General features: G+C 40.1%; 1 protein-coding gene across 2 annotated transcripts in view; it reads right to left on the reverse strand.

Annotated features, from left to right (window-relative positions):
• hdac4 (histone deacetylase 4) overlaps nucleotides 1–25,351 on the reverse strand; it is a 125,395-nt gene that overhangs the window by 53,243 nt on the left and 46,801 nt on the right. The window contains exons 1-6 of one of the 2 annotated variants that reach the window (XM_088002376.1): nucleotides 18,460–19,244; nucleotides 10,681–10,881; nucleotides 9,685–9,830; nucleotides 9,088–9,238; nucleotides 6,972–7,092; nucleotides 3,445–3,563 (exon numbers count right to left, since the gene is read on the reverse strand). In XM_088002376.1, the coding sequence (XP_087858502.1) occupies nucleotides 3,445–3,563; nucleotides 6,972–7,092; nucleotides 9,088–9,238; nucleotides 9,685–9,830; nucleotides 10,681–10,881; nucleotides 18,460–18,463 (742 nt within the window). In that variant the 5' untranslated portion in view covers nucleotides 18,464–19,244. Of the gene's footprint in view, nucleotides 1–3,444; nucleotides 3,564–6,971; nucleotides 7,093–9,087; nucleotides 9,239–9,684; nucleotides 9,831–10,680; nucleotides 10,882–18,459; nucleotides 19,245–25,351 lie in introns of those variants that run through there. The other variant, XM_088002372.1, reaches the window with a different exon arrangement.

Below are 25,351 nucleotides of genomic sequence, written 5' to 3' on the forward strand. Positions count from 1 at the left end.
TAAATAGCACGTTGCTTCTTTTATGGAGCAAAAAGCTAAAAATAATGGTTTCACATCCTCATTGCACAAAATTAGATTTTAATTTGGTATAAAGTGCCAAAACACAATAAATGCTATTTGTTTTAGACCTAATTCCAGGGTTTTAAATCCTCCTCAACAGAACATAAACTTTAATTTGAACTTTCAGCATGAAAAGCTGCATGTGGTTCCACTTTGAGACAAAGTTGAATGTGAAAAATTATTGCAGTGAATGCATCACATACCAAATGTTTTTTTTATTTTTTTTTTATTTATATATATGTCCAGTCAAATCTTTCAGCAAAACAAAGTCCAATAAGTGTGACTCAACCACCCATTCACAGAAAGAAGCAATTTGGAGTTTGGCCACTAAGTTGGATTTCACTGTATTTGTTCAAAGCCACAAAAACATATGGAGGGTGTGTAAACTGAACTCCAAACCCTGTTATTAGAAGACAACTTGTTCTTTACCCTGAGGCACAGCCACTTATGTAAAGCTTTACATGTGTGAATCAGCTTGGGTCCAGTCAGACACTCATAAACAAAGATACCGACACCTAAACACTGGGCCGCAGCACCATACGGATTCTTTACTTATTTAGTCATCCAGTTGTAGATTTGCTGCTACAAACGTTGGGTTCAATGTCCTTCTTCAAACCCAGGTTAGACTGAGCTTCCGCTGTCAGACACCTGGCCTCATAGATTATTTTGCTCTATGGAGCTCAGAGTCCATTCAATAACAGCAAGATGCACTCGTTCTGTGGCTGTAAAGAAAGCCCACATGATCACAACTCCACTACCGTGCTTAACATTCGGTTCAAGATGTTGGTGTTGACATGGTGTACTTCATTTTCTCTAGATGTATCGTGTCATCTATACTAACATTGCAAAAGACAGTTTTTTATCAGGATATTCACCTGGCGGATTACAGTTTCCAAGATGCTGAATATCAGATGGTCAGCTGAACGTACAGAGAGAGGAGAGTGAAGAAAACGTTGATTTATCGCCACTGATATCATAACCACTATATTTACCGGTAAGACTTCATAATATCATGCTGCATTATGGTCAGACATCTCAGTGTTGGTCTTGTCTGTATCAGCAACACTGTTTCAGAAGTCCCGTTTATCCAGACGTAATTTTGCAAACTTAAACTTTGCTGTCATATAACTTAACTTTTCCTAGCACGCAATTCTTAATCAGTGATGAGCTGTAGCATTTAACCTGATAACTGAAACTTGCATGATCTAAGATTGGAGCTGTGTTGGGATTTTTTGCAACTTCCCCAACCAATCTGACCTGAATGAATTTGTTAGAACAAACACTTATCAGAAAATTGACAGCTGTGTTAAACTTATTCTTACTTAAACTTCTTCAAGAGTTGAATAAGTTCAGCTCGTGAACTCTGAACTCTTGAATAAGTAGTTTTAAAGTTTGATCACACTAAACAGAATATAAAAACATTCTAGGTTTAGCACAGCTAGACTGTGACTGTATCAGTAAGAAGGATACGTAAATAGGGTGGATTTAACAAACCTGGGATTGTTTAGGCTTAAAACCAGAGCAGAGGTGGAATAATAAATGAAAAATGTGAAGCTATTCTGCTGCTGAATCAACTGGTGAACATTAAAGAACATTAAAGTCTTCAATGATCTTAGTGCTCATTTTATAAGTGTGGAATGATAATGTCTGTGTGTAATAATGTAATGTATGAGAAGCAGAGGGAAGGTCAGCATGACAAGCATGCCTCTGTAATGAAGGCCTTGCAGACTTCCTGTCACAGCGTTCAAAGTGGTCCTCTGTGCACCGTTATGACAAAGCCCTGCTGTAACAAACCGTACGCATCATCTTACTGCACAGACGCAGAGCATTCAATGCGCATTTAGAGTTTGCATAGATAAAAGACCAACTTTGGGGGGAAAAGCGTCATGAATGACGCGAGGAGAGCACTGATGTGTCGAGTGCCGTCACTCACTTCCTCTTCAACATGATTCATATCTCTGAAGGCCAGCCTAATACGATCACAGTCTGCTAACTATTTACACAGTAGTTCCTCAACAGCTGGCTGTAAACTGACTGACGCACAGATCAGCAGCAAACGTCTTCCAAGAGCACTTGTACGTATCAGACCTCCTTCTTCGTCCAGGAAGAATGATACCATGTGTGTTATGAACAAATTTCAGAGGAAAAATTCCTAAAAGTCCAAACTCTGAGTTTTCTCTCTGCAGATCTCAGCAGGTGGGCCTCAGCGCGGCGTGCGCAGGGTTTGGCTTCCAGTGGTGAAAACAGACAGCTGTACAGCCGAAGCAGCTGCTGACGCTAACTGAGTCATCGCAGCTTGGCCGGCCTTGGTGCGAGCAGATGGACCGAGCCGATGAGTCCAAATAGCAAGAATGATCGTTTTCTCACGCCTGTTAGGGCACCAGGGCGATCAGGAACCATTTTGTTTAACAGAACAGTGATCATGAATAAGTGTTACCTCATAAAAGCTTTCTTACACTGCAACCACAAATTTAAACAATAATGACATTTTATTCCAAGCTTACACTAAAAACCTCTATAAAATGCAACTGCCTTCAGCAGACACCTAATCAGTAAACGGCAAGTAGAGTGTGGTATAGATGGAGTGGAGGTTCACTTTCCAGCAGGACAATGTCCCTAAACATACGGCCACAGCTACAGCGCCATGTTTAAAACATAATGTGTTGGATGGCCCAGTCAAAGTCCAGACCTAAATACATTTCAAAATCTGTGGTAACTGATGTTCACAGACATTCTCCATCCAATCTGACTGAACTTGAAAAAATTTGCAAAGAAGAATGGGCAAAAATATCTCCATGTCTAGATGCACAAAGCTGGTAGATTGAAACCCAAGAGGACTTGAGGCTTTAACTGCAGCAAAGGGAGTTGGACATAAATACATGGCATACTTTATTCAGCTATTTATTTGAAAAAAAAATAAATAAATAAATAAAAAATTTGAATAGAATGTATAATTTGTATTGCACTACATAATTATGTATTAACTTATTGGGCTGTCACATCAGTTTGAAGTTCTAACCTGACTAGGCGTGGAAAAGTCAAAGAAACATGTCTTTTATCATCAAAAATATCTCTTGCTAATAAGGTTTGTGGGTGGTGGACGAAACCATTTATTTATTTTTGCAGCAGTTCTTCTAAAACACTTTCAGTGGTCTCAAAGTTTCTACTTATCCAATCCAGAGGGGCACTGTTATCTTCCCTCAGCCTTCATTTACATTAAAATGGTTCAAAAGAGGCCATTAAATACATTTTTCATATCTCCAGTTAAGAACATTTCAGCCGTCCTCATTAATCCTCCTGCGTCTGACTCTTCTAAATTCAGGCTTTTGGTCCTCGAAGGCCAATTTTCTTCTTGTATGAGTAAAAAATGTCTTATTTCTTTACCTGTTTTCCTCAGAGGAAAGTCGTCCTTTGAGTCGAACGCTCCCAGCACTGGATGCGTGTACGCCGACAGCGCCGCTTGAGGGGGTGAGCTCTGGTCCAAAGAGCTATGCTGAGTTTTCCTGCAACAAATACAAATAAAAAAGTCTTATAACCCACAGCATATTATGCAATATTGCTACTTTTTTTTAGAACTACAATAACCATTGCACCTAGTTCATGCACACACGCCTACACACTTAAGGAAGTGAAAAAGACAGCTTCTATCTTCTTTTTCAAGGTCAGGATTTTTAAAAACACAGGAGACTGTGAGGAGCTAAGGGAGGTGGAAAAGAAAAAGTGACAATGAAGAAAGAAAGAGGGACTAATTCACCTTAAGTGAAGCTTCGGTTTCCTGACTCGGCTGTATGAGACAGGTGGAGGACGGGAGATGAAGAGAGGACATACCAGAAAGTGAGGAGAGTCACAACAGGGTGAAAAACACAGAGAACTCTATTAAACTAATGATGCAAAACCACTCAAATCTCCTGCATGGGCAAAATCTTTGACTTATTAAAGCGTCTTTAAAGAGCAAAAGAGACACCACTGTTTTTTTTTTTTCTAACTGCCCACTTCAAACATTCACCTCAGACAGAGCCGGCTGTCAATCACCGCCAACCGGCACACAGAAAAAGCCTAGACATTTTCTCTGTCGTTTAAACTCGGAGACTAACGATGATGTTGGCAATTTGATGTACACACAAAAGCACGGCGCTGACAGGCGCCTACACTACGGGGGTTTGGAACACCACACTGCTTACTGTGTTCCAAAAGCCATGAAGATGAGAGACTTTTATCTCTGCCTCTCTGCCATCGACAGATTTTACGTTTGATATTTCTCCCCAATGAGGGACTTTTTTTTGACGCTCAAATGAGACACATTATGACTCGGACTGAATTCTTTGATGAAAGGAAGGTGCGTGATTTGACAGATTTCTGAAGGCTTTGAAGTTTCAGGGAAATGTGTTTTGCTATAAAATTATTCTTTATGCTCTAGTTTTAACAGCTGAACCACAAACCTGTATGGGTGGATCACACATGAGAATAAACCAGTAGATTTTACCTTTGTTAGTATTTTATTGATGCAAAAACTAACATTTTGACAAATTTTGCTTGTTTTGCTCCATAATGCACCATGGCAACAAAGAGTTTCCATCACACCTGCTTCATACATACAAAAGTTTTATGTTAACCTCTGTGCTATAAAAGAAACAGTGCTCTTCTACTTCTGTAGAAAACAAACAGAAAGGTGGAATTTGAGTGATCAATGTGATCCACTGTGAAACACGGTGGTGGCAGCACCTTTCTACGGTACTAAATTCATCTTTGAAACTTTGGTAAAGGTTGAAAACTCATGTTCCTAGACACTCGCCATCCAATCTGACTGAGCTTTGAGTTACTTTACAGAGAAAAATGGGCAACACTTTCAGTGCTTTTAGTCGAGCATTTGATATAGATAAATCCCAAAAGACTTGCCTCAGTAGTTGCAGGAAAAGGCGATTCTACAAAGTACTGACTCGTGGATTAGAGGATAATTTTAACTAAAAAAATAGATCTATTGAAGCAATATAGCATTTTTCGTCCCCTACTTTATAATGTCCTGTCATAGAAGTTGCTCTCTGTAACCAGACAACATGTTTCTCGCCAGCTGGCTGGATTTCCAGAGCAAGCTCATTTTTTCAGGTAAAGATACTGTTAGGCTTTTGGAAAAGCAGCTCTGGTCGAGTGTCGAACCTTGAAAAGGCTTACATCTCTGTGCCTCAGGATATACTGCAGCGGCTGCTCCAGGATTTGGGGTACTTGGCTTGCTATTAAGGGCTGTTTATCCAACGCCTGACATAAACTCATGGATTCTGCCAAGACTGCCTCAGTGTCCCGATCCGGTCTGCAGTGACAGACAGGACCTCATGGTGTGGTCGTGGTTTCAGACTCATATTTGTTTTTTGCACATGACATGGTTCTGCTTGGTTCTTAAAGTCATCAATCAGAAGCTGAGATTAGATTTACTCTAAAGTTGCTAGGTTCAAACTTAGCAATATGGAGAGTAGCTCTGTCATCCAGGAACAGAGTAAAACTCCAACGTTCAGGAGTGAACTGAGGCAGTTTGAGCGTCTGATCAGGATGCTCCCTGTTGTTACCAAGTGGACAGACAAAGTTTGATGGATGGATGGATTTGGACAGCAAAATATAGACCAAAAGTATATTTATCACCAAGAGTTGCCAAGGTTACATAAAGTAAAAACAACAAAAATGCCACGTAACAGGTGAATCTGTGTAGCTAAGGTTGCAAAACAAATAAAGCACTTCCTCTTGACTTCCTCTGCTAATATATGTTGCATAGTCAGATTCCTCTGCAGAAACGCCTGCTGTCTAAAAGCAGAACTGCAGGAATAAAGTGGATCCTGTCATGTATCTCAATCTGCATTATATTGCCATTATAATGGGGATTCTGATGTTCGTTTTTTACAATACGTCAAATAATGTCAAATACTTACAAAACACTAAATAGATTAGTCCAAATAAACTTTGATTCCTTTTATATCCAACTCTTGAAAGTTCTTATATTAACCGTATGATTATCTGATTTTCAGATAAAATAACTTATTTATTTTGGAAAAGATAATAATCCAAAACCAAAACAGAGTCCAGAAAGAAAAAAAGTTAAACAAATTTCATGACACCCTTAAACAAATGTCCTTTTTGCATCATCAAAAATCTGGCAACAACAGCTATCACGTTGGCTAGTCTGCACAATGACAATCTGTTCCTTCTGCTGTTTGGATGCAAACATTCATGTAAAAACAGCAACAATATAAGTAACCATCTCATACAAAACTGTAAAGACTTACACCACCATTATATAACAAGTTTAAAAAGATTCAGTTAAAAGTTGACTTTATTTGAAAAGCCTTTCTGTCTACAGCAGGTACGGCAAATCAAATTTACAATTCCAGAACCACAGAAATTTCAATCTGCCCCCATCCCAACCTGTTGCTGCAACATAGTTTGGCTTGTTGGAGAAGGTTACAAACCTTTTTGGTCTCGAAAAACCAGTAATAGAGTAAAAACTGAAGATATTGTCACCAATCACTCATATTAGGGAAACAAAGTCACAAATAATGAGGAGTCTGTTAAGTTGCTGACTGCTAACTGGCTAGTGGAGCAGATGGCCTGACTAACTAACCTGCTGATATCAGCTTGTTATGATTGAGAAACTTTATTAAGAGCAGAACTGCAAAAATGTTTATTATATGTTTCTAGTTTAGTCACTTCTGCATGAAGTATAAATACTGTAGCTGCTACTACATCTGAAGTAATCTAGATTTAATAATTGATGCTTTATTATTTCAAATAAAAGTTATGGATCATTTTGGTTCTAAATGTTTGTGCTATTAAGCTATTTTTGCTTTGCCATACATTGTTCAGACAAAACAAGTGATCAAAGCAAATCTGAAAAAATCCCTTGTAATGAGGCGACCAGTCACACTTACCCATACCAGTAGCGAGGGTCACTGGGCAGACAGTGGTTTAGGTTTCGCTGAGCCAGAGCTTTCTTCTTGTTCAGGACAAACTCCTGAAGCCGCATCTTTACCTCCGTGCTGGCCACAGCACCTGGACAGAGATAATCACCGAAAGAAAAGTACATGAGTCCTGACGGAGTAAGTGGCAGTCTGGGTTAAGTACCCAAAATATGAGTCCAAAACCACCAGGATTTTAGCAAAAATGAATCAATGTCGGCAGCAGGAGGATTTACTGCCCCTGAATCTTACCTCTGCCTCAGTGTTTGACACAAACATGAAGGTTTTAGCAGCTCCCATTCATACTACACACAAATCAGGGGCTGCGTTTCCATCTTGTGCTCTCCTCAGTTTCCACTCTTATTTCACAGCTTTACAAACAAATTATCCAGGAAGTGAGAGACAGGGAGGAAAAGCTGAGAAATAGGCAGAGGAAATCTCAGCGAGAGCAGGAAAAGCTGGAAAAAGGGCTGCTTTTATGGGAAAATGACAGTGGGAGTGACGAGAGGTGATGTGTCAGGCTTGAGAGAGGAAGTGGTAAATTCAGCATGTGAAAGTGACAAGGGCTAATATATGTTCTCTAAATCACGCTGCAGCTGTAAGTGCTGACATCCCAATACGAACGCCTCCCCACTGAAGCAAATTGGCTTTTATGAGGCTGCCTTCCATGCAATTCAGTGCAGTACTTAACAAAGCTTCTCCTGTTTACAACCCAAAGCTCTTTCCATAGACGTCAAACAGCACGTTCTCTCTGCCTAGAGCAGAATCGAGACTTTACTGGCAAAATCTATTAACTACAGTGTACTCAAAATATTGAATGACACGTCTTTCCGACTGGAAATAAAAGCAACAGCACCATTACATGTCTATTCCAGATCACATTTATCCTGTAAATCCAAGTACAGTGAGGGAACTCTGCAGTCAGATCAGCATGACTGATACAAAAACTACTACTTTCATTTTATAGATTGACAAAGTCGGCTGAGGAATTCTGGGACTTATTAAGCAATGGATTTCACACAATTTGAAATGGGAAAGAAAAGTAGCACATAGACTTTGTTGTGGATTTCATCACATTTTTGAAATTCTTTTTTGGTCCCACTTTCTTTCACAAAGTAAGAAGGAAAAAGTTTGTTAAGGTCACCGTTTATCTTCTTTTTTTTACAGAGGGGTTGTGTGGTGAAGGTAGGAGCAGTCACTATCTTAGCAGAAGTCAAAGTTTGGATCATGAGGGAGAATTTTCCCCAGATTCAAGCTAGTCGCATGTCTATAAAAAAAGTAAATTTCCATCATTCAAACAATTCCTTACAGGAATCTGAGGCAACTAAGGGAGATGAAAGAGTGATAACAATGAAAAAGTCTGAGCCACTCAAGTGACCCGATCTAAGAAAGAACTAATTTTCACATGAAACGTTCTTGAGTTCTTGAATCTAACTTGATGAGTTCTGAGCTTGACTTGTGAAAGACGATTCTTTTATTGATCTCTCTGACTGCCATCTGCAGCAGAAGTATGATACTGACTACTCACAATTTCTCTTCATAAGTCCACTGAAAAAATAAAAACGCTATCTCTTTAAGTTACTCCTGCGCCGACTGGAAAGCATGCGCCTACAACTGTTTCCACTGAAAGTATAAATGCAATAAGATTTCAGTCAGATGACTAAGTCTTCCTGTATTTTTTCTATATATATATATATATTAAGCATTAATTGGTTAAACATTAACATCTTGACTGTTTGGCAGATGTAACATAAAATCTAATCTGAATCTAATCTGAACTGAATTTTAACTCTTATCCTGATTTTAAACATGTAAACCAAGGACGTGTTTGCCTCAGTGCTCCTCTAACCTTGCCTTGGTTAGAGGATCCTGATCCTCCCTGTGGTGAATGTGTGAGGTCAGACTGTTCTGACTGCTGTGCCATGGCTGCAGGTGTTGGGACAGAGGGGCTAGAGGAGCCGAGCTGTCTGACACCTGTTGTGATCATCGGCCACAGTATTTCAGCACAGATGTTAACAGGAGGGCAGAGGACATTAAATCCTATGCTTCTGCGCTTAAAAATGCTGTTTTGATTGAATTCTTCACTTACTTTCTTGTCCCCTTTCCTTGTTTTTCAGCTGCTGGAGTTTCTGTTCCCGCTGCTGCTTCTCCAGCTGTTGCTCATGACGCTGCTGCTCCATCTTCCTGTGATGCTCCAGCAGCTCTTGTTGATGCTTGAGGGCCAACAGGTCCTGTTGATGCTGGAGGGGAGAGGCGCAAATGGGTTACAGGAGGAGGAAAAAAAACAAGATAAAGGAGTTATGGGATGCTGAAAGCAAATAACTGGTACAGATTTCAGCTGAAACAACTGGGATGAAGCAAAGTGTGGGTGCAGTAATGAAAGCAGTAAATTCAAGGGACTCAAAAGACACATTGTAGTTATTTCCAGCCTAAACCGATCAGATCTTCTGGCTCCACGGCTGTCTGGTCGCAGTAAACCCAATGGGAGTTTTTCTTTTATAACATTTGCACAGAGCGAGTTTATGGGGCCAACGTTCTTCTGCTGCCAACAGATCAAATTACACCTGTGTACCCTCTAAATCGTACACATACATTTGTTTTCTTTTGCCCTTCACAAGGTGCTGACTACAGTGGAGGAACAGATCCCACCTCACTCTCCGCCGGCGGCTCACACACATCCTCTTACCTTAATATGTTCCTGGAGTTGGACTTCATGTTGTCGCGACAGTTGCTCGTGTTGCCTATGAAACTCAGCGATCAGTAGCTGCCTCTGGAGCTCCTGCTTGTGCTTCAGAGCCACCAGCTCCTGTTGCAGGTGCTGATCCTGACGGCCTGCGGGTCACATCGAGGTTATTTGTATGGCACGTTTCAGCAACAAGGCAGTTCAGGGTGTATAAAACATAAGAAAAAAACATCATAAAAAGCTGAATGTCGCTTCTCCATCTTTTGTTCTGGTTCTGGGAATGCAGAGGAGAACCAGCACCAGAAGACCTGAGAGGTCTGAAAGGTTGATACAACAGCAGCAGAGCTTTAATGTATTGTGGTGCTAAGCTGTTTAGTGATTTAAAAACTAACAAAAGTATTTTATAGTCTATCCTCTGAGTTACAGGGAGCCAGTGTGGGGACTTTAGTACCGGGCTGATGTGCTCTATCTTCCTAGTTTTAGGAAGATAGAGAAGAAGCTGCAGCTGGAGGATTTTTAGGCAGATCTGTGAAGACAAGGTTGCAGTAATCAATGCAAATAAAGATAAATGCATGGATGAGTTCCTCTGGATCTTGCTGGAACATTAGAAATGTTCTTCTAGTGATAGAAGGCTGACTTTGTAATTGTCTTTATGCATCTTTGAAGGCTACCCCAAGGTTTCAGGCCCTGTCACTACTTTCTAGCTGTAATAACTGAAGCTGTGCGTTGACTCGAAATTGTTTCTTTGTCCAAAGATAATAACTTCAGTTTTGTTTCTGTTCAGTTAGAGAAAGATATGGCACACCTAGCATTAATTTGTTTTGAGCATCTATTCAGTGCTTGGATGAGTTTATCAGTGTAGTTACAGTAACTAAACTTATTTTTCTTATAACCTAAGCCAGTGGGAGCTTGAAGTATAAGCACTGAATAGCGGATCACTCTGAGGGCGAAGGTAAGGTTGCATTAGGTGAAATCAGCCAGGAGACCTCCAGGACTTACCAGCGACCGGCCCGTTGCCCAGCTCGGACGATGCAGGACAGGCTGTGGAGGGGGCTGGCGTGGGATGGGGCTGGGACACCAGGCCGAAGGGAGGCTGCTGGTGGTGGTGGTGAGGGTGGTCCACAACGCGGAGGTCCATGGGAAGGATGGCAGAGGCGGCAGAGGGAACCTGCGAGGGGAGCGCCGCTGTGCTCACATCCACTAAACAAACAACAGAAACGTTGGCAGATTAAACACCTGACATCTGAACCAAATCCGACAAACAAACTGAAAAAGCAGCTTTGGCAGCAGCACTTAGTGTTAGACTTTGCAGTGGAGTGGTCGATTGGAGCGTTGGCCCACTTGGGATTTATATCTGTGTCATATTTGTACACTGAAGATAAGAGCATTAGCTTAACACCAAAACATAAAATGTGTGTATGATTTTGACAGAAATCATAAGGAACAAAAATATTCCGCAGCTTTAGTGTTGCAGTAGAAATTTGATGACATTCATGCAGGCTCAGTCTTCGTAATTTGTCACTTATAACGTGTGACATGATCGTAAATGCAAAGTTATTCCTCTTTAGGCTGCTTAACAGCTCTGAGAGGATTTACATGGATCCAAGTTAGATGCTCTTATTGCACATAAAATATGATGCCTTTTAAGGGTTGCAGCATTCAAAGCAAAAAGAACATATTATGTTGAGGCTGGTAAAATTAACTCTTGAAGCTTAAAATATAACAATTAATGTATCTCAGCACAACTGATATGATCCTATCCTTAGAGTAAAGGATCTATGAGGCAAAATATAAATAAGTCAGAAGTCAAATCACATTCATAATGTGATCAGATGTGAAGAAAATTTGAAATGCATTTGAAGAAACAAAAAACAGTAAAAGACAAAGCAATAGACCAAACCAAGAGAATCTCCTACAATATGTTATCTTTGACAATGTTTATGTCAATTAAAAATAACAGGAAGTAAACACTGATTAGCATTACTTGAAGACACAAAAAACTGAAGTAATGTATAGTTTTCAAAACTCAATGGATGTATAAGAAACATTGGGAAAATACAACAATATTTTAAAACCCAATAAGGACAGGGAACACGAGGGCAAGCCATCACACAACTACTAATTTACTAAATTGGGGAGAGCTATGGCAATGACAACCTTAAGATGCGTTTCAGAAACATTCACAGATGAAACCTTTTTGAAAAAGACAAACACTGAATGCGGGGGGCAAAACTGGGGATATAATTTTCCTCCAAATATTTGTGTTTTGTCATACTTAATATGGCTCCAGAAAACTCAAATGACAGAAAGAGAGACAGTGACACCAACGGCTGGAAGACAATAAACTGAGACATGTTTCAGAATAAGTCAGCTGCATTATATAAGAATCTTTTTGTGTGTTAAGGATCAAAAAATAAAAGGTACAAAAAGAAATCACAAAGTCAGACGCAGAATACAGATTTAGAATAGTTAAAGAGTTTATGTTCTGTCCCCTCTTGGTCTTTCAATCTGCAACATTTAATCTGCTTTATAGGCATAATCCATACAACAGGGATAGAAGGAGCAAACAGCTAGAGGACTGATGCAATCAGATTATTTCACTCCAACAAGTAAAACAGCAGCTTAAAGTGCTGCTGTTTCATGTTTGAAACATGAAACAGTTGCTGTACGCTGTCTTACCGCATGCACTAGCAACTTCCTTTACTACAGCTGGAAATTAGTTTTATTAGTAAAAGTGCATATGTAGAGGAGTTTTACACAAACATGATGGCCAAAGCTGAAGTTAGGAGTGCAAGTTGAGAGTAATCTTTAATTTCACAAACTCAAAGTCTTGTCTTGCTGTCAGCGTTTCCTGATCAATATCTGCTCCATGGAGAACCACCTTCCACCGTGCCAAGCCCTCTGCCAGGGATCGATACGCCGAAGCCAATGCAAAGCATCCTGAGCCTATCATGCACGTCCTGCTGTCCCCAGTGACCAATGAGGTGGCAAACTGAGGGGCAGCCAACTTGCTGAGGTAGCCAATGACATCTTTGGTACCGGGCAGGTTTTTAGTAGTGAAGGGAAACTTGACACCACCCAACGGGACGGCAGGGAGAGAAGAAAGGGTGTGGCCAGGCCAGACATGCTGGTGCTTTGCTGATGCGTATCGCTGTGCTTGTTCGGACCCGTCTCAGAGCTGGACATTAGAGGGGTTGGTTTTTTTAGTTAGGAAAGTTTGGAGGACACTTCTGTAGACTTCACAGCCTTTCAAAAAAAAAGCTCGACTGACAAAGACATGAACTTTTCAGTCATTCCTTTATAACCACTTCATACTGTTCATCTACATATGCCAGCCAAGTGTTCACTTAGATAGCTAATGGATATTAAACATCAATAACAAACAGATAAAACCTTGTTTGCCCATAGGCTGAGTGCCAATCTGTGCATGATGGTCACTGTTATGGTACATATTGTCCACCATAACAACAATCCAATCAGTGACAGCTTTGCAGATATAGAGTTCATTTGCAGTACAGTTGCTAAAGCGATGAACATCTGCTGCTCTCACTACAGCTGGAAGGGACTCCAGTGGAAAGACTGTTACACCTGTGAGTGCTTGGGGTGGGGCGAATTGCTCAGAACAGCATCATGTTTTCACATCTGACTGATGGGCAGCCACAGAAAAAGTGGATAAACGTGCTTTTAGATAAAAGCAAAACAAAACAAAACAAAAAAAAAAAAAACTGTTGCTAGACGAGTCGGAAAGCTCGATAAATATAGCAACAAAGTCTGAGCCAAGGCCAGCTCGATGACAAGTCTTTATCAGCTGACTGCCAATGCAACAGGGCAACTGCAGAAACTACTTCCCGCTTTACTACAAAAAAAGAGACACAACTTAATGTCTGGGCCTGAAATTTCCCAAGACTCACTTCATTCACTACACAAAGGGACATATTGACTGCAACTGGACACCATTTCACAAAAGACAAAAATTTGATCAACATAGTGTTTTAACTTTGTGGGATATTTACACACCCTTGTTGGAGGTGCATATCTATTATACCATCCATCACATCAGAATGATGGATTCATCCTGATTTTTGGAAAATTAGGTTACTTTGTGTAATTATTTGTACTAGCTTCTTTCCGAAACCTGCATTTTAACCATTGATGGAATTTGAATAAGTTATTGGAGTTGTGAATGGCTAAAAGTCAAATATACAGCTCCTTCTTTTCTGACATTGGCAATTTAAATCAACTCAAACCGAAACTGTTCACATCGGTGGAAAATAAAAAATGTTGTTAAAGTCCACACCTTAACAACAGGTAGTTGCTACGTTTGGTGCTGTTTTGTTCGGTTGCGGAAGATTTGTGTTGCATGCTCGGTGTTTCAATCAGCAAAATCAGCTACAAATTTCTGTTGTGCAATTTCTTTCGCATGTATGGAGCAACATTCAGACGTTGCATCAGCTGTGCAGAACCATTAAAGGTGCGTCATTCCTGTGTTGTCCAGTTCTCACGGATCTCATGATCTGCTGATGTGTGAATCCAGGTGATGAGGCAGATTGATAATAAAGATGACAGGTTTTCACCACAGATAAAGGACACCATTACCAGTAATAACTTCAGAGAATCTAACTTCAGAAAATCAGAGTCAACACGAGGCTCACACTCACAGTGGAGTCAAAGAATACAATAAAGAAAAATGATGAAAATATATGATTTGGGGTATTTTTAAGGCTATTTTTAAAGGATCTCCAGTATGCTGGAGTGACTAAATGCAGATGCATTCTGCATGGAAAACACCTATTGTAATCTTCCATTCACCCACTCAGTCTCACTGCCATGCTCTAATGAAAACATGAATTGTATCTTGAAAGTTCAGTGACGGAGTTATACCGTATTGACAACTAGGGCTAGAGCTTATGAAAAATGCAAAACTTAACTTCCTGTCAAGAGAGACAACAAAAATATTTCCTTATGGCTGACTGGAATTTACATGCAACTGTTTACCAGCTGCCTGTAAATGACATACATCCTTTCCGCCATCCTATTTTTGGATGTTTCCTGTACTTTAGTAAATTACAATATTTACTTTGCACAGTAATCTGCACTCCGGCATTTACAGTTCTGAAAAATTTGCACCGTTGCATAGGCTGCAATTTCTAATAAATGACTCACCAAACACATTATTTACATACGTTTCCGTAGCTATTAACCATTTTTGCAAGATTTCTTTTCTAAGTTGTCAAATAAATGTCACAAACCGTAAGAAATTAAGAAAATATGTAGAGGTTCCTTGATAGAGGCAGTATGTTTGAATTCAGTTCAAAATGAAGGGATTACACAGCATTGTATTGGAAACCATATGAGCATAGCTTTAATGCAGCTTTATAAATACAAAATGTCAAAGAAAATGCTGTTTGCTAATCTATGAGTTCAAACACATGGATTTGACAATTTGATGCATTTTATAAACAGGTGGAAAAAAATAGACAAGATTTTTTTTTAGCATTTTTCAGTTCAGAAAACTAATTATGTTATGGCTGAAGAAAACTGCAATAACAATGAAGACAATAATTAACCCATATTTTCTTCTCAGTTTGTGATATTTTCTATTAAATACTGTCTCTAAATTAAGATTGCTTTTCAAATCAAGGATTCAGAATAGCTTCTTTTAAACATCACTAGTGACCAACAAAGCTGTGGTCAGTGAGTATCTACAAGGCTAAACCAAAGCGAAGAAAGCAACACAGGAAGCATCAGAGAGGGAGAAAAAAGGTAAGATGGAGTAATCACAGCTCCAGCAACTCAGAGGCCAACCACAACAGCTCAGAAATGAAGACCAAGAGATAATGCTGTCTACAGAGACGTAATCCAAGAACTCTCTCTCTCTAAAAAAAGAAGAAACTTACGATATGCAGAGTGCCAAACCTGCAGTTCAACATCAGCTACAAACTCTGATTTAATTGTGTTTCCATATAGTTGCACAACTGTTGAACTGTTTGTTTTACAAATCTGGACAAGCTGTGTTTCAACAACACACAGGAAGCATCTGTATCATTTGTGCGTAATGTTAAAAGAGGCAGCAGCTCTCAGAACACAACCTGAAGGAGCCGTTTTCAGTAAACACAGCGAAGGCGGCAGACATGCAGGGTGACCAGCACCTGGGAGCGAATTAGCCCAGTTTACAAACCCTCAGCGAAAGTGACATGAGGTTAATGTTGCTGTGCCAACACGAGGACAGGAGGTCGCACAAGATGACTCACAGTGACGGTGCACAGCTTAAACGCTCCTGCTGCAGGAAAAGCTCAGAACTGCAGATTAACACCTGGTGATCTCAAATTAGAGGTGCAAGTCGATATATTAGAGTATTGTGGAAAAGTCATTTCCTGTCTGATGATGAGTCAGACATGCCAACTTCAGTAAAAATATTTTGAACTTAAAAAGTGAAACTTAGGTTCATGACAGAGTGATTGATGATTTAAAGGTTCGTGCCTGACAGGTAATGACAAATGCAACAAAATATGTAATTGCAACAATTACATCAATTACAATTATTTAGGGCTGGCTCATAAAAAAATTCTGTTTTTGAGGATTTAATTTTTGGAAAATAAGATTTTTTTATTTAACAAGTCACTTTTTGGGTTTCCACAGTGACATTAATTCCTCCAAGAACCACCATCTTGTTTGATGGTTAATTAATTTGCCTATAAAGTCCAGTTTGCTTGTAGAGGTGTGAATCTGTAATCGAACCCTGATACCAATCAAAACAATGAACTCTGGTCCACGCAAACCTACATCTCGGTTTGGTCGAAGTGAACTCTGGCACAGTTTGAATGCATATGTGGACTAGAGACAGCTTCAAAAGCAGGAAGTGGAAAACAGCCCAGGGCATTCTGGGTAAATACAACCAAAACAAGAAGGAAATGCCTCATGCTCTTTTATCAAAGAGAAATTCTACAACCGCTAAAATTGTGATTCTACTCCATTTTCGTTTACATTTTGTGAAGAAGGAAGTTATGCTCATGTCTTCTTTTGAGGTTTTTGTGTGGCTTCCTTCAGCCGTTCTTAGTGCAGCGCCACCAAAAGACAGGAGGAGGAAGAACAGTGTTTTCAATTAGTTTGGATCATTCAGCTGCTGAGGAAACGAACCGCACCAGCTGAAAATATAACTAATTTTGCAATTTTGGTCCCCAATAGAACACTTTTTCTATCCATTTAACTTTCCACAAATATAGTTGCATGAAGCAACTTGAAAAACTATAGTATAACATTTTTGTAATAAATGTGTTACATGCAACACCAGCTGAATTGTGGGCTTTCATCGGCTGTAATCATCCAAACTAACTTGAATAAACAGATGATCTGTGTGACTATCATGAAACTGTGTACGAGTTTCACTTTTTTGACTTAAATATCTTTGATGATGTACAAATGTTTTTATATGCACCTCGAAGAACGTAAACAGCAGCTTCAGCATGTGTGTGAGCAGCTAAGAGTATTCAAACTCCGGAGGATGAATAAAGAAATGAAGGAGGACGTGAGAGACAAGAAGCTGCTTCAAAAGGAAGCCAAAGTCAGTGAGAGTAAAACTACAACAATCAAGAGAAATGTCAGGGCCCTTCTCATTAGTCTGTTCATCCATCAGTCCAGCTCTGACTCAGCCCATCCCACGTTCCCCTCCGCAGAAGACTATGGATCACACAGGCAGGGTTATTTATAGCGCAGGATTCCCAGGGGGGAGATCCTCGCCCCTCTGGGTCTCCCTGCATTCACAGAAAAATCCCTGCATGTTTACACACCGCGCCTCTAAAACTGAGTCTGCACACTTAATCACAGCGATGTGTGCAAAAAACCTTGCAAGTTGAGAATTAAAAAGAAACAAAATGCTGACATAACGACCCCCCATCATCTTACCCCCTACTCAAAAAAAACAAACCCCAGGTACTGAGGGAGGATGGAGGCAAACGCCATGGTGACTGGTGGGGTTGTAGCCAGCGGTTGGTTGGACAGCAAAGTAAGGGAGGGGCCTGAGGAAGACGGCTGACCAATGATGGTGGGGTGCTGGTTCAACTCCACAATCAGCCTGCATGTGCTGCATAAGCTCCTGAAGGCACCTAAAAGCCTGGGACGGTACTTGGTGACGGTGAGTGTTCTGGTGCGCTGCCGCCTCTTTATTTTCTCCTCATCTGTTTTCACTTTTTTGTGACGAAAGCGAGCCTGCACTCCCAAGGTCTGACTCAAGTGGATCAGTCAGAAAGGTGTTTAAGACTGTTATATTTGCAGCTGGGTAAACATTCACAATCATTATTTTAACAGCCAAAACAAAACCAAACATAAAAAAAATGAGAACACTCAAGAAAAATGTGCAAAATAATCTCCGTTTCTGTGGACTTTTCTCCAATCTAAAGCAGGCAGTAGACAGGATGAACTTTTTGAACCGTTCATATGCATCTTAGCACACTGAGGAACAAACACAAACAGCCTCATGTGTTCACAGCAGACTGTATGGAGGGACAGGCGCAGCCATCTGCTCCATTCAGCTGAAGGCTGCTGAGCGTCCATACATCAGTACCATTCAATAAACACCGTCACCACTCAAAGCCGCACACCCACAAACTCTCTTCTCAACAGGACACACACACACACAGTCACACCTGCATTATAGACATAAACACATTTCAGCATAAGAGTATAAACTAAGAAAGGCTGCTGAGGAGAAAAAGACATTTGCAAAGCATTTAATACAGGAACTCCTTGTAGAGAAGTCAAACTGCAGGAAAAAGCTCTCACCCATCAGTTGTGCCGTGCTGTCCGCTTGTTGCACGTTGGTGTGAGAGTGTGTTTGAAGATCTGAGCAGGAGCTTTTTAAAAAGTGTTTTAGTTTGCTTTTTATATCAGCTGAAAGAAATACAGAAAGCAGCGTCCCCCTCCACTTCAGACGCGAAGCAGGAAGAAATTTCTGACAGAGTCCGTCTCGTCTCTCTGCCTCCTCTCACTGAGCCCGTTTTGCTCCGCTCTCCAGCCGCCTCGCTCTCTCGCTCTCTCTCTCTCCGTTGGTCTGGTCTCCTCCCACTCTCCCTCCCTCTCTCAGTGACATCACAGGGCAGTCTCAGGCATGTTAAGGATTTTACGAGCGTCACTAACTCCCTACCTCCTAATTCACCGGCTGACAAAAAAAAAAAAAAAGAGGCAGCGTCAGCTTCTGGCCAAACAAAACCAGAGCTTTTGTACAGGGCCTCTTCATGTTTTGACTGAGCAGTTGCACTTGCTCACATTTAATCTTCTACTTGTTGCACACACACACACACACACACACATACACGCACACCTTCCTGGCTTTTGTCTGTTTTAAAAACCTCCTACACAACAGGAACTCTTCGCACAGATAGCTGCTGTGAACTTGACTCGACAATAGATGCAGCTTGAAAGCGAAACATTTTGCAGCCACTGAAGATAAAAATCATCACAAACAGAGCTCCAGCTAATTCTTTTACAGATAAATAGGGGGTGAGACTTTATGCAACTTTCTTCTAATACAAACTGAGGGAAGTGTTACTCTGAATAATTCAATGAAGCAATTCTTAGAAAACAGGAACAGAAAGAAAACTCAGAGGATGAATCACAACAGGAACAGGACTGAAATATGTGAGCGTCTTAAAACACGGGAGATATTATATACATACAAATATATATTGTATTTAGAAAATACAATTCCTCTCCATATAATGTTCCACTATTATATTTAAATTTGAACAAAATTTTCATTGATTATTCTCATGTACTTTTTTTCATAACTGTGCTTCTTTTTTTTTTCAAATTAAGTAAATTTTTTCATGATTGATATTTTAATGTTTCTTCATTTCCATCTGAACTGGGGAAAAAAAGTGATTAGGAAAAATAGCCTGGCTGCAGCGTGAATGGCTGTTTATTCAGTGAGTGAAATAACTGTGACAAAATTCACAGAACTTGACCGTTCATCATTCTGACAAGTGGTTGCTTTCTGATGGCTTTCTGTCATGTGACAGTCAGAGGACACATGTGAAATGCACATGTTCCTGCGGACAGAGAGCTGCACAGCGGAAAATTGGGCAACATAGAAAGTTTACGCAAATGTTGTCCAATAAAAAGGAGTGGCAGCTGATTATGGTTATTTTCATTCTCATGGTGAAGAAAAGAGGTGTGAAGGCAGCTTTTCTCCTCCACTTTATAAGATGTGAATGTAAAACAACACAAACAAAATAAAACTACTGAATTCAAGAGCTTTTCAGCTCCGAAGTACTAAAGATGATAATCAGAATCATGAGGACCCAGTTAGGCTGCAGAGTCTGCCATGCATGAAAAACATGTTCATAAATAATCTAAAAATAAATACAAAACAAAATCAATTGTAATTTATTGTGACTGATAAATAAGTCTCATGGCAGCCGATGCTCACTCCAGACAAAACGACATTGATCAAAATTCTAAATTTTGCAACATATACAGGTGCTGGTCATAAAATTAGAATATTGTGATAAAGTTCATTATTTTCCATAATGTCATGATAAAAATTAAATTGTCATATATTTTAGATTCATTGCACACCAACTGAAATATTTCAGGTCTTTTATTGTTTTAATTTTGATGATTTTGGCAAACAGCTCATGAAAACCCAAAATCCCTGTCTCAAAAAATTAGAATATTATGAAAAGGTTCTCTGAACGAGCAATAAAAATAATCATCTGAATCAACAAAGTAACTCTAAACACCTGAAAAAGATTCCTGAGGCCTTTAAAAACTCCCAGCCTGGTTCGTTACTCAAAACCGCAATCATGGGTCAGACTGCTGACCTGACTGCTGTCCAGAAGGCCATCACTGACATCCTCAAGCAAGAGGGTGAGAAACAGAAAGAAATTTCTGAACGAATCGGCTGTTTGCAGAGTGTTATATCAAGGCACCTCAGTGGGAAGTCAGTAGGAAGGAAAAAGTGTGGCAGAAAACGCTGCACAACGAGAAGAGGTGACCGGACCCTGAGGAAGATTGTGGAGAAGGGCCGATTCCAGACCAAATTAAATTTTCATCTCCATAAAACTTTTCAGCAGATGGAAGCATGAAGTGCTCCAAAATCTTCTGATAGCTGCTGCATTGATCCTGCCCTTGATAAAACACAGTGGACCAACACCAGCAGCTGACATGGCACCCAGACCATCACTGACTGTGGGTACTTGACACTGGACTTCTGGCATTTTGGCATTTCCTTCTCCCCAGTCTTCCTCCAGAGTCTGGCACTTTGATTTCCGAATGACATGCAAAGTTTGCTTTCATCCGAAAAAAGTACTTTGGACCACTGAACAGTGGTCCAAAGTGCTGCTTCTCTGTAGCCCAGGTCAGGCGCTTCTGCCGCTGTTTCTGGTTCAAAAGTGGCTTGACCTTTGACCTGGGGAATGCGGCACCTGTAGCCCATTTCCTGCACACGCCTGTGCACAGTGGCTCTGGATGTTTCTACTCCAGACTCAGTCCACTGCTTCCCCCAAGGTCTGGAATCGGCCCTTCTCCACAATCTTCCTCAGGGTCCGGTCACCTCTTCTCGTTGTGCAGCGTTTTCTGCCACACTTTTTCCTTCCTACTGACTTCCCACTGAGGTGCCTTGATATAACACTCTGCAAACAGCCGATTCGTTCAGAAATTTCTTTCTGTTTCTCACCCTCTTGCTTGAGGATGTCAGTGATGGCCTTCTGGACAGCAGTCAGGTCAGCAATCTGACCCATGATTGCGGTTTTGAGTAACGAACCAGGCTGGGAGTTTTTAAAGGCCTCAGGAATCTTTTTCAGGTGTTTAGAGTTACTTTGTTGATTCAGATGATTATTTTTATTGCTCGTTCAGAGAACCTTTTCATAATATTCTAATTTTTTGAGACAGGGATTTTGGGTTTTCATGAGCTGTTTGCCAAAATCATCAAAATTAAAACAATAAAAGACCTGAAATATTTCAGTTGGTGTGCAATGAATCTAAAATATATGACAATTTAATTTTTATCATGACATTATGGAAAATAATGAACTTTATCACAATATTCTAATTTTATGACCAGCACCTGTATCAGTATCGCCATCAAAAAATGTATTCATATCATGCAGGCATAACTGGAAGTAATGTTACAATTTTTGAGTCATTCATCTGGTAAAGCATCTTCAGAGGGAGCTAAAAATTAGGGTGATGGCAGAGAGACCTTCCAACCTTAAAGACCTGAAGCTTGTCACAAAATATAAATCATTACAATTCCAGACAAAACGGGCAAAAAGTCAATCAGCAATTATTAAATGGGACTTATTGCAGTGATACAGGTAAAGATGTTTTTTTAATTACAGAAGTTATAAAAAATAATTGAAATATAAAAATAGGGGGGAAGTATCAATAATGTAATCAGTCCAAAGGATTTAAATCGGATAAAAACTGAATTTGTAATAATAAAATATATTAAAGTAAATATTTGAAGGGGGGTGAATAAGACTAACATGACACTGTCATAAACATGACATAACACATGTCATGAACATGAATAAGCCTTCATGAGTATTTATGACTGTTGTCATAAACTTGACATTAACCAAGAAATCATTACTGTTTAAACTTTACCTTTAATAACAAAAGTTACCTAATTTTTAAAGTGCAATCAGTAATACTTTTATAACAAATTTATATCAGTAATGATTTCTGACAGGTGTTATGTCATGTTTATGACAGTGTCATGACAGTCTTATTCACCCCCCTTCAAATAAAGCTTTACCAAGTAAATCATAAAATCTGGAGGAAATAGTTTAAGCTTAAATTACAAATGACATCTGTTATTAAAAAGCAACAAATAGGATGCTGTGTGGTGCAGAGGGAGAACAACCTGCACATATATGGAGACTCTGAGTCCTCAGCGCCGCCAGCCGTCCGGAGTTCAATTCCCGACCCCGAGACCTTTGCTGCATGTCATCACCCTTCTCTCTCTGCCCATTTCCTGTCTAATCTACTGCAAATAAAAGCATGCCAAAAAACCCCAAAAACAACAGATTTTTTTTTCCCTTTTTCAAAAATTGATATATCTTCTATGTTACTTCATTTACTTTTTCTCAAAGGATGAAAATAACACTATCTGAATGTGACAGTGGCTAGGAAAAACACTTTTAGCACAAGTGTTTAGTATGGTGATTGTTTAATATATTAACACAAATCTCAAGCAGTAATGGGGCTTTAATGCTGCAGCCAAGGTTGAAATGAGCAGTGAAAGAAATCAACAAGTGGAAAGAACAAATGGAAGACGGATAATTTTGGCCATATTCTGATGCTGCAGAAAGATTTGACTGCAACTTCAATGAGGTGGAACCAATGATTCAGGAGTTTTCAACAAGCAACTGCTCGAAATCAACTAACGTTCTGAAAAGCAACCTATAGATATGATGATAACGCAGCAAGTAGTGAGGTCGCACACAATTTTTTTTGTGTGTGGGTGCATTTTAGTGGGTATATGCATGTTGGGTGGTCTGATAATGTGTATGTTTGCGGTAGCTATTTCTGAAGTATAGCGCAGAATCCAGGAAGCCTAGTTTTGTTTGATCTGACAACACACCCACACACCTGGCTGTGATAAAGGTCTGTGTTATCAGCTTGTTGTACGGCATTGACGTCAAAGGCTTAGCTGAGCTCCATGCAGCCATGACACCGGCAACAGCTAATGCTGGTGATCCCAAACCACAATGGCACACACAAACACACAAAGGCAAACACATCTTTCATTTATAGATCAGGGAGAATCACCCCCAGGGAGGGCAGTGAAGCAGAGCAGAAGCAAACCAAGTGAACTTTGCACAGAAAAAAATAACAAAAATCAATGCATGCACACAGGGTGGTGTGCAAGTCAAAGACCCATGGAGGTAAGGCAGGAACCTGTCACGCAAAGAAATATCACTTCCTCTGAAAAAAGGTCAGAACCTGTTCAGGACTTCTCATTGGAGTAGCATTTACTTAACTGACCAATAACTGTTCAGGTATGTTAAGCACACTGTGTACTGGTGTATTTTTACTTCGCTAACGAAACCCTTTAATTAGGGAGAAAAAAAGTTATTCAAACTAACTTGATCCTATGTAAAAAAAAAAAAAAAAGAAAATAAAGAAAGAAAAGTGCTGCTAGTCAGAAAAAGTAGTCAAAAAAAAAAACACACACACACATCATGTCTTAATTTTAAAATAATTAAACAGGATGAGCAAAAGCAGAGCAGTGGTAAACATTTCCAGGAGGTGCCACCCTCCGAAAAACATCAACAGTTCATCCATGAGGCCCCAAAAGACCCCAGAATGACATCTAAGCACTGAGGGCCTCATTTCAGAGAAGGTCAGTGTTCCTGATTCAACAATAAGCAGAAGAGTGAGTCAAATGTTACAATTTTGGTCCCCAATCGAAGCGAGTCTACCGGGCCATCCAGTGTGAAAACACCCATTCAGGCTCAAAAATCTATGTGGCCTAATAAAAGCCGATTGGTCCGGCCAACAAAAGTTTAATTGCAGTTGCTACTGCATTTATAAGGCTGGGGGCAAACATGAATACAGAGAAGGTCAGCCTTCTAACGTCAACAGAAGTCATGACACAGAGCACACATTTGATACATAAAATCTGTAGTGAGATGTAAATCTACATGCAGAATTTCAGACTTCCTAAAAGTTTCAAATTCCTTTCTTTACTGGACATAATTTATTTTTCCCCAAACACTTGAGTATGAGAAAGTAAACAAATGAATCAAAAACTGAAATCAAAAACATCAACAAACTGGGTTTTATTATCTGTATTTTTCTTAAATCGTGAAGCAACAGAATTGTCATTAAGTAATGCATCCATCCACTTAGATTGATCGAATCCAAACTGAATAATCCTCAACTAAATGCAAATTCCTTCAAGCAGCTTGTAAAATGTTGATACTGTTTGGAGAAGTTCAACAAATTTGGAGCTGCACTGCTTTGTTTGACTCCTAAACCAAAGCAGAACAGAAAACATTATGAAAGCTCACTCTGCTCTATCGCTGCTTTCCACATCTTGGTAACTTCTAGATCTTACAGGCACAAGCATGTCAACTACACCAGAAAAAAACAAACAAACAAAAAACAAACAGACACACTAAGCAGTCTGCGAAGAAAAGTCTTCCAGCTTTTGAAGATGGGAGCAGAAGAAAAAAGTTGAATGAATGTTGGTGTTTTGGCCACAAAGACTTTACAGAAAAGGTAATAGGTGTGTGAAAGACGCTTTTTGCAGTAATTCTCAGCTTTCTGAGGGACTTTTTATGCGGGATAAATAGTTCGTGTAGCAATCTGCACTGGAGTCAGCGCGCACACGTGTGCCTTAAATAATACATGTGGCATAATGATTGCAAGGCATGCTGAAATACACATTGTGGCAAGCAGGCAGACATTGCTGATGAATAAGTAATGCACAGCGTCCAACTCGTAATATACATACATTCCCGCACACACACACACACATGAGGCGAGCGTGCACTTCATAACCACAAGTCTGTCGAGGCTTGTGGGGGGAGAAGACGGCACCTCTAATGTTTTCAGCTTCCTATGCTCTTGTCTTCTGCCTCACTGCGCCTGGGGAGGAGGGTGAGGGAAACGGGGGGGAGGGCTGCTTTTTTCATCCATCTCCTCAGAGGACCCCAGATCCAAC

Source organism: Poecilia mexicana, unplaced genomic scaffold (genome assembly GCF_051168715.1).
Source record: "Poecilia mexicana isolate PSO_F unplaced genomic scaffold, ASM5116871v1 scaffold_2, whole genome shotgun sequence".
Classification (NCBI taxonomy): Eukaryota; Metazoa; Chordata; class Actinopteri; order Cyprinodontiformes; family Poeciliidae; genus Poecilia; species Poecilia mexicana.